This window comes from Hemitrygon akajei, chromosome 6, assembly GCF_048418815.1.
Source record: "Hemitrygon akajei chromosome 6, sHemAka1.3, whole genome shotgun sequence".
NCBI classification, from domain to species: domain Eukaryota; kingdom Metazoa; phylum Chordata; class Chondrichthyes; order Myliobatiformes; family Dasyatidae; genus Hemitrygon; species Hemitrygon akajei.
In genome coordinates, this window is record NC_133129.1 from 183,759,995 (window position 1) to 183,772,973 (window position 12,979).

The 12,979-nt window shown below is 42.2% G+C and overlaps 1 protein-coding gene across 1 annotated transcript in view; it reads left to right on the top strand.

The window, feature by feature from the left end:
- The window catches only part of LOC140729749 (TBC1 domain family member 12), a 151,351-nt gene that overhangs the window by 37,655 nt on the left and 100,717 nt on the right, over window positions 1–12,979 (top strand). Inside the window, exons 6-7 of the mRNA XM_073049914.1 lie at window positions 3,827–3,950; window positions 10,259–10,328. Coding sequence (XP_072906015.1) covers window positions 3,827–3,950; window positions 10,259–10,328 — 194 coding nt within the window. The remainder of the gene's footprint in view (window positions 1–3,826; window positions 3,951–10,258; window positions 10,329–12,979) is intronic.

The following is a 12,979-nucleotide window of genomic DNA, read 5'->3' on the forward strand; positions in this document are numbered from 1 at the left end:
AAACGTTCTGTTTTCTTCAGTCACTTTTCTTTTTTTAGAATTCTCCATAGTTAGCCTACCTTGGATCGAAAAATTAAAGAAATCGCGCACTGGCGGGTGTCAGGCATTGGCAGTGGTGACGTATATTAATAGCGACAAAAAACACGTTTTATTTAGATTGTACAAGATCACCATAATCTTCAAATTTAGAATTACATTTCAAAAACTAACAAACTAACATAAAATACATTTTAATTAAATACTCATCATTTATTTTCCAAAGCCACAGGGAGCCGCAGCACAGAGATGAAAGAGCCGCATGCGGCTCCGGAGCCGCGGGTTGCCGACCTATGGCCTAGTCGATCCAGTCTTTCTTCATATGAAAGTCCTGTCATCCCAGGAATCAATCTGGTGAACCTTCTCTGTACTCCCTCTATGGCAAGAATCTCTTTCCTCAGATTAGGGGACCACAATTGTACACAATACTCCAGGTGTGGTCTCACTAAGGATATTGGCTTGTCTATCCTATGTCCATTTCAAGATTGTTTATTGTTGTTCTTCAGTACACAAGTGCAAAGGTGAACAAAATGATTGTTACTCTAGATCAGATGCAGCTTTAAAAATAGCACAATGACACAAAATACAGTCCCTTTCAATAAGTACATGTTTTCAGATTTGTTTATTTATTTTTATTTGCACTATTTGTCCTTTGTACATTGTTTGACCGACTTTGTTTATGAACAACTTTTCATATATTCTATTGTATTTCTTTGTTTCCTTCTAAATGCCTGCAATAAAATGAATCTCAAGGTTAGTATATGGTAACACACATACTTTGAATATCACTGTACTCTTACTATGTTGAATTTCACTGTTCTAAAGCATTCCAGTCTGCTCATTTCACCTTTCATACACGAGCTCATATCTCCTTTTTCAAATGTAAAAGTCCATTGCTTGCATCCTAAATCAAAATCTCATTCCTTATTCAGTGACTACTTGATTTCAGAGCATTTCAAATCCTACCTGGCCTTTATTTTTTTTTAATTGAGCTACAGTGCAGAATTCAAGCCATGCCACCCAGCACCACCCTGATTTAACCCTAGACTAATCATGGGACAATTTTACAATAACCAATTAACCTAACAAATGCCATATTTTTCAACTGCAGGAGGAAATGCACGTGGGGAGAATGTACAAACTCCTTACAGTCAGTGGCAGGAATTGAACTCAGGTCACCTGTACTGTAAAGCATTGTGCTAACTACCACAGTACCATGCCACCCTTTCTCTCTCTGTAATCTCCACCAACCCTACAATCTACAGAGATCTCAACTCTGACACCTAGATCATCTCCACACCTAACATGGAGAAAACATGCAAGGATGTGTTGGCATTAGAGAGGGTCCAGAGCAGGTTCACGAGAAGGATACCAGGAATGAATGGCTTGATGTATCAGCAGCATTTGATGGCTCTAGGACTGTACTCTCTGGAATTTAAAAGAATGGTGGTGGGGGGAAGGAGCTCTCATTGAAACCGATCGAATATTGAAAAGTGTAGAGTGGATGTGGAGAGATTGTTTCCTGTAATCTAGGACCAGAGGGCTTGGCCTTAATAGAGGGATATCCATTTAGAACAGAGAAGGAATTTGTTTAGCCAGAGCATGGTGAATCTGGAATTTCTTGCCATAGACAGTTGTGGAAGCCAAAATATTGAGTATATTTGAAGCAGAGTTTAATAGGTTCTTGTTTAATCAGGGTGTCAAAGGTTACAGGGAGAGAGCAGGAGAATGGGGTTGAAAGGAATAATAAATTAGTCATTATTTAATGGTGAAGCTTACTCAATGGACGAAGAACCAATTTCTGCTCCTTCGTCTTATGATCTTAACACCTCTCCCATTGTCGAAGAGATGATCAACTAATGGTTGCCTGACAGCCTACATTGTGTCAGCAGTGGGGAGGGTTGGTCTATATTGTGTCAGCAGTGGGGAGGGTTGGTCTATATTGTGTCAGCAGTGGGGAGGGTCAGTCTATATTGTATCACAGTGGGGAGGGTCAGTCTATATTGTGTCAGCAGTGGGGAGGGTCGGTCTATATTGTGTCAGCAGTGGGGAGGGTCGGTCTATATTGTATCACAGTGGGGAGGGTCGGTCTATATTGTGTCAGCAGTGGGGAGGGTCGGTCTACATTGTATCACAGTGGGGAGGGTCGGTCTATAGTGTATCACAGTGGGGAGGGTCAGTCTATATTGTGTCAGCAGTGGGGATGGTCGCTCTACATTGTGAGCAGTGGGGAGGGTCGGTTTATATTGTGTCAGCAGTGGGGAGGGTTGGTTTGCAGTGTATCAGATGTGGGGAGGGTCGGTCTATATTGTGGTATCAGCAGTAAAGATGTTCAACACTTCTACTTTCCTAGAATATTCTGGAGGCTTGGCTTGCCACCGAACATTCTAACAAACCTCTAGATGTACTGTTAGAAGTGTTCTGACTGATCTGGTATGGCAATCTGAATGCTGAGGAATGTAAGAAGCTGCAGGGGGTAGTGGACTCTGCTCAGTGCATCATGGGCACATCACTTCCCACCATTAGTGGTATCTGCAAGCGGTGCTGTCTCAAGAAGGTGCTTTCCATTGTCAAAGATCCCCACCATCCAGGCCATACAATCTTCTCACAGCTACCTTTGGGCAGGATGTACAGAAGCCTGAAGTCCCACAACAGCAGGTTCAAGAACAGTTACCTCCCTTCAACCATTCGGTCCTTGAACCAAGCGGAACAACCCTAATCACTGCTTTAGTATAACAACATTGGGACCACTTTGGGCTAGAATAGACTTTACCTCTTTTTTGTGCTGATTGTGTTTTATTGTAAAAAAAAATGTATAGTTTCAGTATAAATTACATTTTGTGAATGCTGCTTGTTTGATGCTGTGCTCTTGTGATGCTGCAGTCATTAAGCTGTGCAGGCATGTACTTAGGCATATCACAATAAACTCAGATTTAAATTTGATTGGGTCTGTGGTTAGAATTTTGAAAAAGTAGGGTATAACCATGCAGGCAGTAAATCAAATCCAGTCTTGAGTGTCTGCAGACTGGGAAGGAGATGGTGACTTCTTATGTTACCTTCTATCGCTCTCTTCATTATTTACTTATTAATTAACTGAGGGGGAAATTCTTCACTCAGAGTGTGGTTACAAGTGTGCAGTGAGCTGCCAAGTGATGGATGTGGGGTCAATTACAGCACTTAGAAGAAGTTTGTATAAGTACATGGTGTTGGTTACTTCCTGCTATGCTGCTGGTGTTTAGTGAGGAATGAAGGTCCTCTGTTTCTGGTGGTGTTCAGGGCTTCCTTCATCATGTCAATAGCTTCCTCTCTGTTTTTACTACTGTCAATAATGCAAGTCCCTGGTGGAGACTGAAGAATACCATCGCACTCAGATTCTTCATTGTTGTTTCCATAACAATATTTTTTTGACCAGTCTTACTCTTAGACCAGTGGACCATTCTTAGTCTGGCCTCTACCCTTGGACCTGTTTGGCATTGGTGACCCTACCAAGAGCCAAAGCGTAAAGCCCTGATTCTAGCCAACATAGCTCTCTGCATCATTGAGGTATGCAATCCTCCAAACTATGACAAGGTTGTGGTCCTCTTGGAGGATTAGTATATGGATTGGGGGCATGTGGAAGGCTGTGGTCCAGGTGGGGGTCGATGGGACTAGGTAGAATAATTAGAGTGTCACAGGCTAGATGAGCCAAGGGGCCTGTTTCTGTGCTTCATGCACTATAACTTGATGAACTTTGCATGCAACTTTTGAATGAATTCTGCACTCACTTGATTTACGATTTTTCTTTCACCAGGAATGTCGTATATTGCAGCCATGCTCCTAATGAATATGCAGGAAGAGGATGCTTTCTGGGCTTTGGTTGTCCTACTAGAAACACCGAAGTACCTGGCAGGATTTTACGAGCATTCTCTGGATACGTATGTGTCTTAGCAATGAATTAGTGGGGTGTGTGTCTGTGTGTGTGCCTGAACTTCACTCTATATGATTTGCATTCATGCCAATCCTTTCATAACATTATGTACTCAGTGGCTACTTTATTAGGTACAGGTGGTACCTAATAAAGTGGCTACTGAGCGTATATTTGTGGTCTTCTGCTGCTGTAGCCCATCCACTTTAACACACGATGTGTTGAGCATTCAAAGATGCTCTTCTGTACACACTGTTTTAGCGCGTGGTTATTTGAGTTACTGCCGCCTTCCTGTTAGCTTGAACCAGTCTGGCCATTCTTCTCTGATTTCTCTCATTAAGGCGTTTTCACCCACAGAATTGCTGCTCACTGGATGTTTTTTCTTTATTTTTTGCACCATTCTCTGTAAGCTCTAGAGACTGTTGTGCTTGAACATCCTAGGAGATCACCAGCTTCTGAGATACTCAAACCACCCTGTATGGCATCAACGATCATCCATGGTCAAAGACACTTAGATCACATTACAAGTTGTAAATGGTGATTTAAGGAATAGAATATGGCCTGTTATTTATTGATTAATGGAGAAATCCCAAAAAATTACTTTGGTGAAAAAGAAGTCGTTTCTTTCTTAGCCTAGAGTGTTGGCTTCTGTTCAAGCATTCATTAAGAGGAAGAGGCTGCATTAATTAAATGGGCTTTAAATGAAATACTGGCTTAGGGAGAAGACGCTTGATCCAGGTTTGCCGGAAGGTGTTTACCCAGGTATACAAGCTTTCTTCGTCATTACACTGGTAATAGAAGAAATTCTGTTAAGTCACAATATTACATTTTTCATTATACTTCAAGATTTTTTTTTAGCGATTGCATTTGGGATGAGATGTAAAGCTCCCCGCCCCCATTTTAACAACTTTTTACAGAAGAACTGTTGAGAGTGTTCTGTCTGGTCACATCATTGTGTGATACAGAAGCTGCAAAACATCAGACTGCTAGACCCTACAGAGGATAGTGAAACACCGCCCAGTGAAACACTGGAGTCTCCCTCCCCTCTATTTGTGACATTTACCGGGAGTGTTGTAGATAAAGGGCCCGAAGTATTATAAGGATCCCTACCACCCGTCCCACAATCTCTTTGACCCACGACTGTCAGGAAGGAGATACAGGAGCATCAGGACTAGGACGGCCAGATTGGGCAACAGATTCTTCCCTCAGGCTGTGAGACTAATGAATACCCTGCCACCACCGAGGTCTCGTCAATAAGATTGTCAATAACCATTCACAGTTTAACTGTGCTGTGCACTACATGAATTTTGAATTATATTTTATTAACTTATGTAACCTTCAGGTTCTGCCAGTGGCATTAGTATAGGGGAAGACAGTCACCGACCCCACCAAGCTTGTGAAATCTTGTTTGTGTGGTTGCTGCATGATGTTCCCCTGTTACAAATCAGTACCACGAAATAACAAACGGTACACCATATCCAATTAAATGATTTAGCTTTATGATTCTTAATTTGACTAGAGTATTAGTAAAGAAAAGCAAAAAGAAAAGGGCCCATTTTAATGAAACAGTCTAACGTGCATGTTGGAGCTGACGGTTTTCCCGTCCATTAGTTCCCCTTCGATTTCCCCCGGGCATCGTTGATTCCCAGCCCCATTCCTCGTCCACTCCATCCTGCAGTCTATGACCTCTCCGTTCCAGCATCTTCTCTCTCCATCTTCCGCCGAACAAAACCCTGTGAATCCCTCTCTCTCGGGCACACAAGAAAGAAAAACACTCCCCTCACTGGTTGGCGCACATTCCAAAGCCCCCGTTATCTCTAGCCATAACCCAAACACTGCAACTACAGAGAAACCATTACACTAGCAGTGAAACCTTTCCCAGGATGTTAGGCTTATTATCAATGGTATTTTGTTTATGTGCTGTGTGTGATATACATTTTGTGGGTTCACTGTGGTCCAGAAAAATGTTGTTTCATTTGGTGGTGTATATATGTTCACTCAGATGACAGTATACTTGATGTTAATTTGAAGTTCAAGTTTCTGTTCAGAGAGATATAAAAGGTCTCATTTATATCTCAATAAAAACCGAGGGTGTTTCCAGTGTTTATGAAGGAAGAAGTTCAATGTCAAAGGGGTGTTCAAAGCAAGTTTATTATCAAATTACATATAAGTTACCATATACTGCTTTGAGATTAATTTTCTTGCAGATATTTACAAAGAAAGAAATACAATAGAACTTACAAGAAACTATACATAAGCAAAGACTGACAGACAACCAATGTGCAAAAGAGGACGAACTGTGCAGATAAAAATAATATTGAGCACGAGTTGTAAAGCGTTGTTGAAAGTGAGTCTGTAGTTTGTGGCACAACAATGACAAGAAAATCTGCAGAAACTGGAAATCCCCTCCCCCTCTCCTGGTTTCACCTATTACCAACCACTTTGTATTTCTTCCTCCCCTCTCCCCAGCTTCTTACTCTGACTTCTCATCTTTCATTACAGTCCCGATGTAGGGTCTTGGTCCAAAAAATCAACTGTTTACTCTTTTCCATAGATGCTGCCTGGCCTGCTGAGTTCCTCCAGCATTTTGTGTGTGTTGACTTGGATTTCCAGTATCTGCAGATTTTCTTGTGTGTGTTGCTATAGCTTGTGAAATCAGTTCAGTGTCGTGGTGATTGAAGATGTTCAGTCCAGTTCAGGAGCCTGATGATTGTAGGGTAATAACTGTTCTTGAACCTGGTGGTGTGGCACCTCCTGCCTGATGGTAGCAGTGAGAAGATGGTATGGTCTAGATGGTGGGGTCTTTGATGGATACTGCTTTCTTGTGACAGCATTCCTTGTAAATGTGCTCAGTGGTGTGGAGGGCGTTGGGTGTGATGGACTGATCTATAACCACCACTTTCTGTAGACTTTTCCATCTTACCTTTGCTCATGGCTGCTTTCTGCTACTTCACCTTTGTATGAGAAGGCCACAAATTCCAGAATACCCTCCCTGAAGCATTACGTATCTCCATCTTCTTCCTTTAAGGAGTTATTTACATCCTACATTTCTGAACAAGTGTTTGATCATAGAAATAGAAAGGTACAGAACAGTACAGGCACTTCAGCCCATCGATATTATGCTGACATTTTAATCAACTCCAAGGTTAAACTAACCCTTCTCTCCCACATAACCCTCCATTTTTCTATCATCCATGTGCCTATCTAAGAATCTCTTAAATGTCCCTAATGTATCAGAATCAGGTTTAATATCACGGCATATGTCATGAAATTAGTTGTTTTTTAGCAGCAGTGCATTGCAATACATAATAAAGACTATAAATTATGATAAGGATATATAAAAAAAGAAAATTAAATTAAATAAGTAATGCAAAAAGAGAGGGGAAAATACTGAGGTAGTGTTCATGGGTTCATTATCCATTTAGAAGTCTGATGGTGGAGGGGAAGAAACTGTTCCTGAAAAGTTGAGTGTGTGTTTTCAGGCTCCTTTACCTCCTCCTTGATGATGGCAATGAGAAGAGGGCACGTCCTAGGTGATGGAGGTCTTCATATATGAATGCTGCCTTTTTGGGCCATCACCTTTTGAAAGTGTCCTGGATGCTGGGGAGGCTAATGCCCATGATGGATCTAGCTGCATTTACAGCTTTCTGCAGAATGTATCTGCCTCTGTCTCTACCCCTGTAATATGTTTCATTCACCCACCGCTCTAATTTAAAAATACCTACCTCTAACATTCTCCTATACTTCCTCTAGTCGCCTCAAAATTATGTCCTACCGCAGTATTTTTCCTCCTCATTTTTGCACTATTTATTCTTTTAATATATAATTATTATAATTTATTTTCAATGATTTCAAGTCCCCTGGCACCAAACATCTTATTTTCACTATGGATGTCCAGTCCCTTTACGTCTCCATCCCCCACCAAGTTGGCCTCTGTTTCTTTCCAGACATCAGACCCAACCAATTCTCCACCACCACTCTCCTCTGGTGGAACTTATTCTCACTCTCAGTTTCTCCTTTGGCTCCTCCCACTTCCTTCAAGCAAAAGGTGTAACCAAGAATACTCAAATGGGTCCCAGCTATGCCTGCCTTTTTGTTGGCTACATGGAACAGGCTATGTTCCAAGCCTACAATGGTGTCTATGCCCCACTTTGCCTATGCTACATCAACGACTGCATTGGTGCTGCTTTCTGCACCTTTGCAGAGCTCATCAACTTCATCATCTTTGCCTCCAACTTTCACCCTGCCCTCAAATTTACTTGGTCCATTTCCAACACCTCCTTTCTCTTTCTCAATCTCTCTCTGTCTCTATCTCTGGAGACAGCTTACCTAATGATGTTCATTATAAACCCACTGACTCTCATAACTACCTGGATTATACCTCTTCCCACCCTGTTACTTGTAAAAATGCCACCCCCTTCTCTCAATTCCTACGTCTCTGCTGCATCTGTTCTCAAGGTGAGGCTTTTCATTCCAGAAAGATGAAGGTGTCCTCCTTTTTCGAAGAAAGAGCTTCCCTTCCTCCACCATCAATGCTGCCCTTAACTGCATCTCTTCCATTTTGCACTTCCCCACTTCTCCAGCCCTGTATTTCTTTCACGACTCAACTTCTCAACTCTTTACTTCTCCCCTCCCCCCTCCTGGTTTCACCTATTATCTTATGTTTCCTCCTCCCCTTCCCCCATTTTTTTTTTACTCTGACTCTTCAACTTTTTCCCCCCAGTTCTGATGAAGGGTCTAAGCCCAAAACATCAACTGTACTCTTTTTCCATGCTGAATTTCTCCAACATTTCATGTGTATTGCTTGGATTTCCAGCACTTGCAGATTTTCTCATATTTCTTATTGTAATTTATAGCTTTTATTATTATATATTGTAATGCACTGATGCAGCAAAAAAAGTCACCACATATGCCAGCGATATTAAACCAGATTTTGATTGTGATTCTGCTTTTTGTGTGTCTTGCTCTGGATTTCCAGCATCTGCCCACATTTGTGTCATTGAAGTATCCATTATTCTTTCCTCCAAACACCTTACAATTATGCTCCTTATATTAGCCATTTTTGCCCTGGGAAAAAGTATCTGGTTCCCCATTCTATCTATGCCTCTTTTCATCTTGTATCTTGCCCTCTCTCACTCCAAAGAGAATACCCCTAGTTCACATAGCCTATCCTCATAAGACGTGCTCTCTAATCTAGGTAGTATCCTGGCAAATCTCCTCTACGTAGTCTCTAAAGCTTCCACATCCTTCTTATAATGAGGTAACCAGAGGTAACATTAATATCTCATTTTGGCTTGGTGTCAGTTTTTGTTTGATAATTGTTCCTATGTGAAGCACCTTGGGATGCTTTGCTTTGTTAAATGATTTGTTTAAATGCAAGTTGACATGATATTAAATCTCTACGTGTGGCTCTTTCATATGGTCTTATTTCAATGCACATAAGTCATAGAAGCAGAATTAGGCCATTGGGGTCTCACTCCACCGTTCCATCATGGCTGATTTAATATCCCTCTCATCCCAATTCTCCTGCCTTCTCCAGTGGCAATGAATTCCACGGGTTCACCATCCTCTGGCTAAAGAATTCTTCTTCAGCTCTGATCTAATAGGATGTTCATCTATCCAAAGGCTGTGCATTCTGGTCTTAGACTCCCCACTATAAGAAGCATCCTCTCCACATCTACTCTGTCTAGACCTTTCAATATTTGATAGGTTTCAATGAAATCGGCCCCCCCCCCCCATTCTTTTAAACTCCAGCAAGTACAAGCCCACAGCCACCAAACGCTCCTTATACATTTGTTCATTCATTGTGTGCTGTGTCGAATGATGAGGGTGATCATGGTCTTCCTATGACCATGTTTACTCTTGATTAATGTTCCTACAGAAGTAGTTTGCCATTGCCTTCTTCTGGGCAGTGTCTTTACAAAACAGGTGATCCCAGCCATTATCAATACTCCAACCCCACTCCCACCCCCCTTTCATCCTCAGGAGGTGGAGGCCTCCGTCAGTCAGGCTTGACCATGGATGTTGCAACCCAGCTGTCTAGATACACAAGCCTGGACAGTAGGTAATGGAGAGCAAGCTGCTTCCCAGGACCATTCCTACAAACCTCCTCTGGATCCTCTACAATGCCAACATATCCTTTCTTAGTAAGGGACTCAAAACTGCTTGCAATGCTTAAGTGCAGTTTAACCAATGCTTTATAAAGCCTCAGCATTACCTCCTTGCTTTTATATTCTAGTCCTTTCAAAATGAATGCTAACATTGCATTTGCCTTCCTTTCCACCAGCTCAATGTAACTGCAAAATTATTTCTTTGCAGAATCCAAAGGCATGCCAAAATCTTTGAACAGTTGCTGAAGCATCGAATGCCCTGTCTCTGGCAACACATGGTAATGTTTCTATAATAAACCTGTTGCTTTAATTGCAGTACACTTTCTCTCAAATATAATTGCTAATTTGTCTTGCAAAAATTTCTGGAGCACTAATACAGACCTCACGGTAGCATAGTGGTTTGCATAATGCTTTAAAGTGTGAGCTCTCAGGGTTCAACTCCGGCCAGTGTCTGTAATGAGTTTGTACATTCTCTCAATGACTGTGTGAGTTTCCTCTGGGTGCTCTGGTTTCTTCACATATTCTAAAGACATATGGGTTAGTAAGTTGTTGGCATGCTATGACAGCATGGAAAAATGGTGACGCTTGTCAACTGTTCCCAGTACAATTCTCACTGATTTGACACAAACAACACATTTTGATGTACATGTGACAAATAAACCTAATATTTTGGAATGTCAAAGTAGAGTTGTGGTTAGCATAACACTATTACAGTGCTAGCAACCTCAGTTCAATTCCTACTGCAGTTTGTATGTTCTCCCTTTGACTGAGTGTGTTTCCTCCCACATTCCAAAGATGTATGCGTTAGTAGGTTGATTGGTAATGTTAGGCTTAATTGGGCGGCGTGGGCTTGTTGGGCTGGAGGGCCTGTTACTGTGGCTCAGGAAATGCAGCAGCCAGTTTAAGCACAACGAGATTTTACAAAGAGAACTTCCTTTAGCAACAGCAACCATAATGCATGGTGAGGTCCTGGGTAGTGTTGAGGAACAGAGTGAGCTTGATGTACCACTTCAAGGAAGCCTGAAGGTGGCAGCACAGGTAGACAAGCCAGTGAAATGGAAAGAGGCTATGGTACAACTGTATGGAGTTACACAGCACAGAATCATGCCCTACTTGTCCCTGCTAACCAAGTTCTCTACTTGTCTAGTCCAATTTGGCCCATATTGTGCTGTTAAATTAACATATACCTTCATATGCAAAACATTGCGGAGAGTTTGTATCCCTGTGTTCCACGTATCCCTGAGATCGTTCGTGATAGTGACCATGTGAAAAGCCTGAAACAACATCAGAATCAGTTTTATTATCACTGATGTATGTTGAGAAATGCGTTGTTCTGCAGCTGCAGTACATTGCAATACATTAAAAATGTACTATTAATTGAGGCTTCCATTGGTCGGGGTTGACCATGGATTTTGCATTCTAGCTGTCTATATTATATGCATAAGCCAGGGCAGTGTGATATAGAGAGCAAGCTGTTCCCCGCGCAGCTGACTGATACAGTTTGGCACCAGTGGTATCGCAGGAGTTGCCAGTTCAGCGTTGAACTCAGTGTTGGACTGCCTTGGGGACTCCAGCTCCAGATTTTCCCTCTGAGTTTACTCCCGAAGGCTTTCCCACGAGTGGGTACAGCCGCAAGGCAGCAGAGATTTGAGATCAGAGTTTTTCTTCTGGATAAGTTGCTAACCACAGCTGAGGGACCCCATGTTTCCAAGTACTATAAATTACAATAAGAAATATAATTAAAAATAGAGCAAAAAGAGAAAAAAATAGAGAGGTAGTGTTCATAAGTTCATTGTCCATTCAGAAGTCTGATGGTGGAGGTGAAGAAGCTGTTCCTAAAACATTCAGTGTGTGTCTTCTGGCTCCTGTACCTCCTCCCTGATGTTTGCAATAAGAAGCCATGTTCTGAGTAATAGGGGTTCTTAAAGATGGATGCTGCTTTCTTGAAACGTTGCTTTTCGAAGATGTACAGTATTTGATGGTGGGGATGCTACTGCCCATGATGGAGCTGGCTGGGTTTACTAGAACTGGAGGTTTGGAGGCTTTTGGAAGGGTCTCGACCTGAAACGTCGACAGTGCTTCTTCCTATAGATGCTGCCTGACCTGCTGTGTTCCACCAGCATTTTGTGCGTGCAGCTTGAATTTCCAGCATCTGCAGATTTCCTCGTGTAGAACTGGAGGTCATGAGTTTAGGGTGAAAGGTAGAATGTTTAAGGTGGAAGCTTCTTCACTCAGACTTGGTGTGAGTGTGGAATGGGAATGTGGTAGATGTGGGTTCGATTGCAACTCTTAAGTTTGGATAGGTACATGGACTAGAGGGGTATAGAGGGCTATGGTCCAAGTGCTGGTCGATGGGACTAGGTAGAATAATAGTTCAGCATGGACCAGGTGGGCCAATAGGCCCGTTTCCGTGTTGCAGTGCTCTATGACTCGATTGATCTAAATTACCCATAGGGATTGTTAAGAGCCAAAAACTGAAAGAGGTAGTTGATGGAAATGTGAGAGAGAGAGAGAAAACAAGAATGGGAAACGTGGGACGGGCAGGAGGAGTTGGAGTAATAGGATTATTCTATTGAGAGCTGGCAGGGATGCAGTAGGCCGAATGGCCTCCAGTAGCGAGAGGCACAGATAGTACTGATAGACAATGTTTTCCAGGGTATGCATTCAAGGTGAGAGGGGTTAATTTCAAAGGAAAAGTGATGGGGAAGTTTTTTATAGAGTGGTGGGTGCCTGGAATGTGCTGCCTGGAGTGATGGTTGAGGCAGATACGTCAGGCACTTTTAAGAGATGTTTAGATAGGCAGATGGATGCAGAGAAAAATGGAAGGATATGTACATTGTGTAGGCAGAACAGATTAGTTTAGTTGGTCATTTGATTATTAGTTTAATTGGTTTGGCACAACATTGTGGGCCGAAGTGCCTATTCCTGT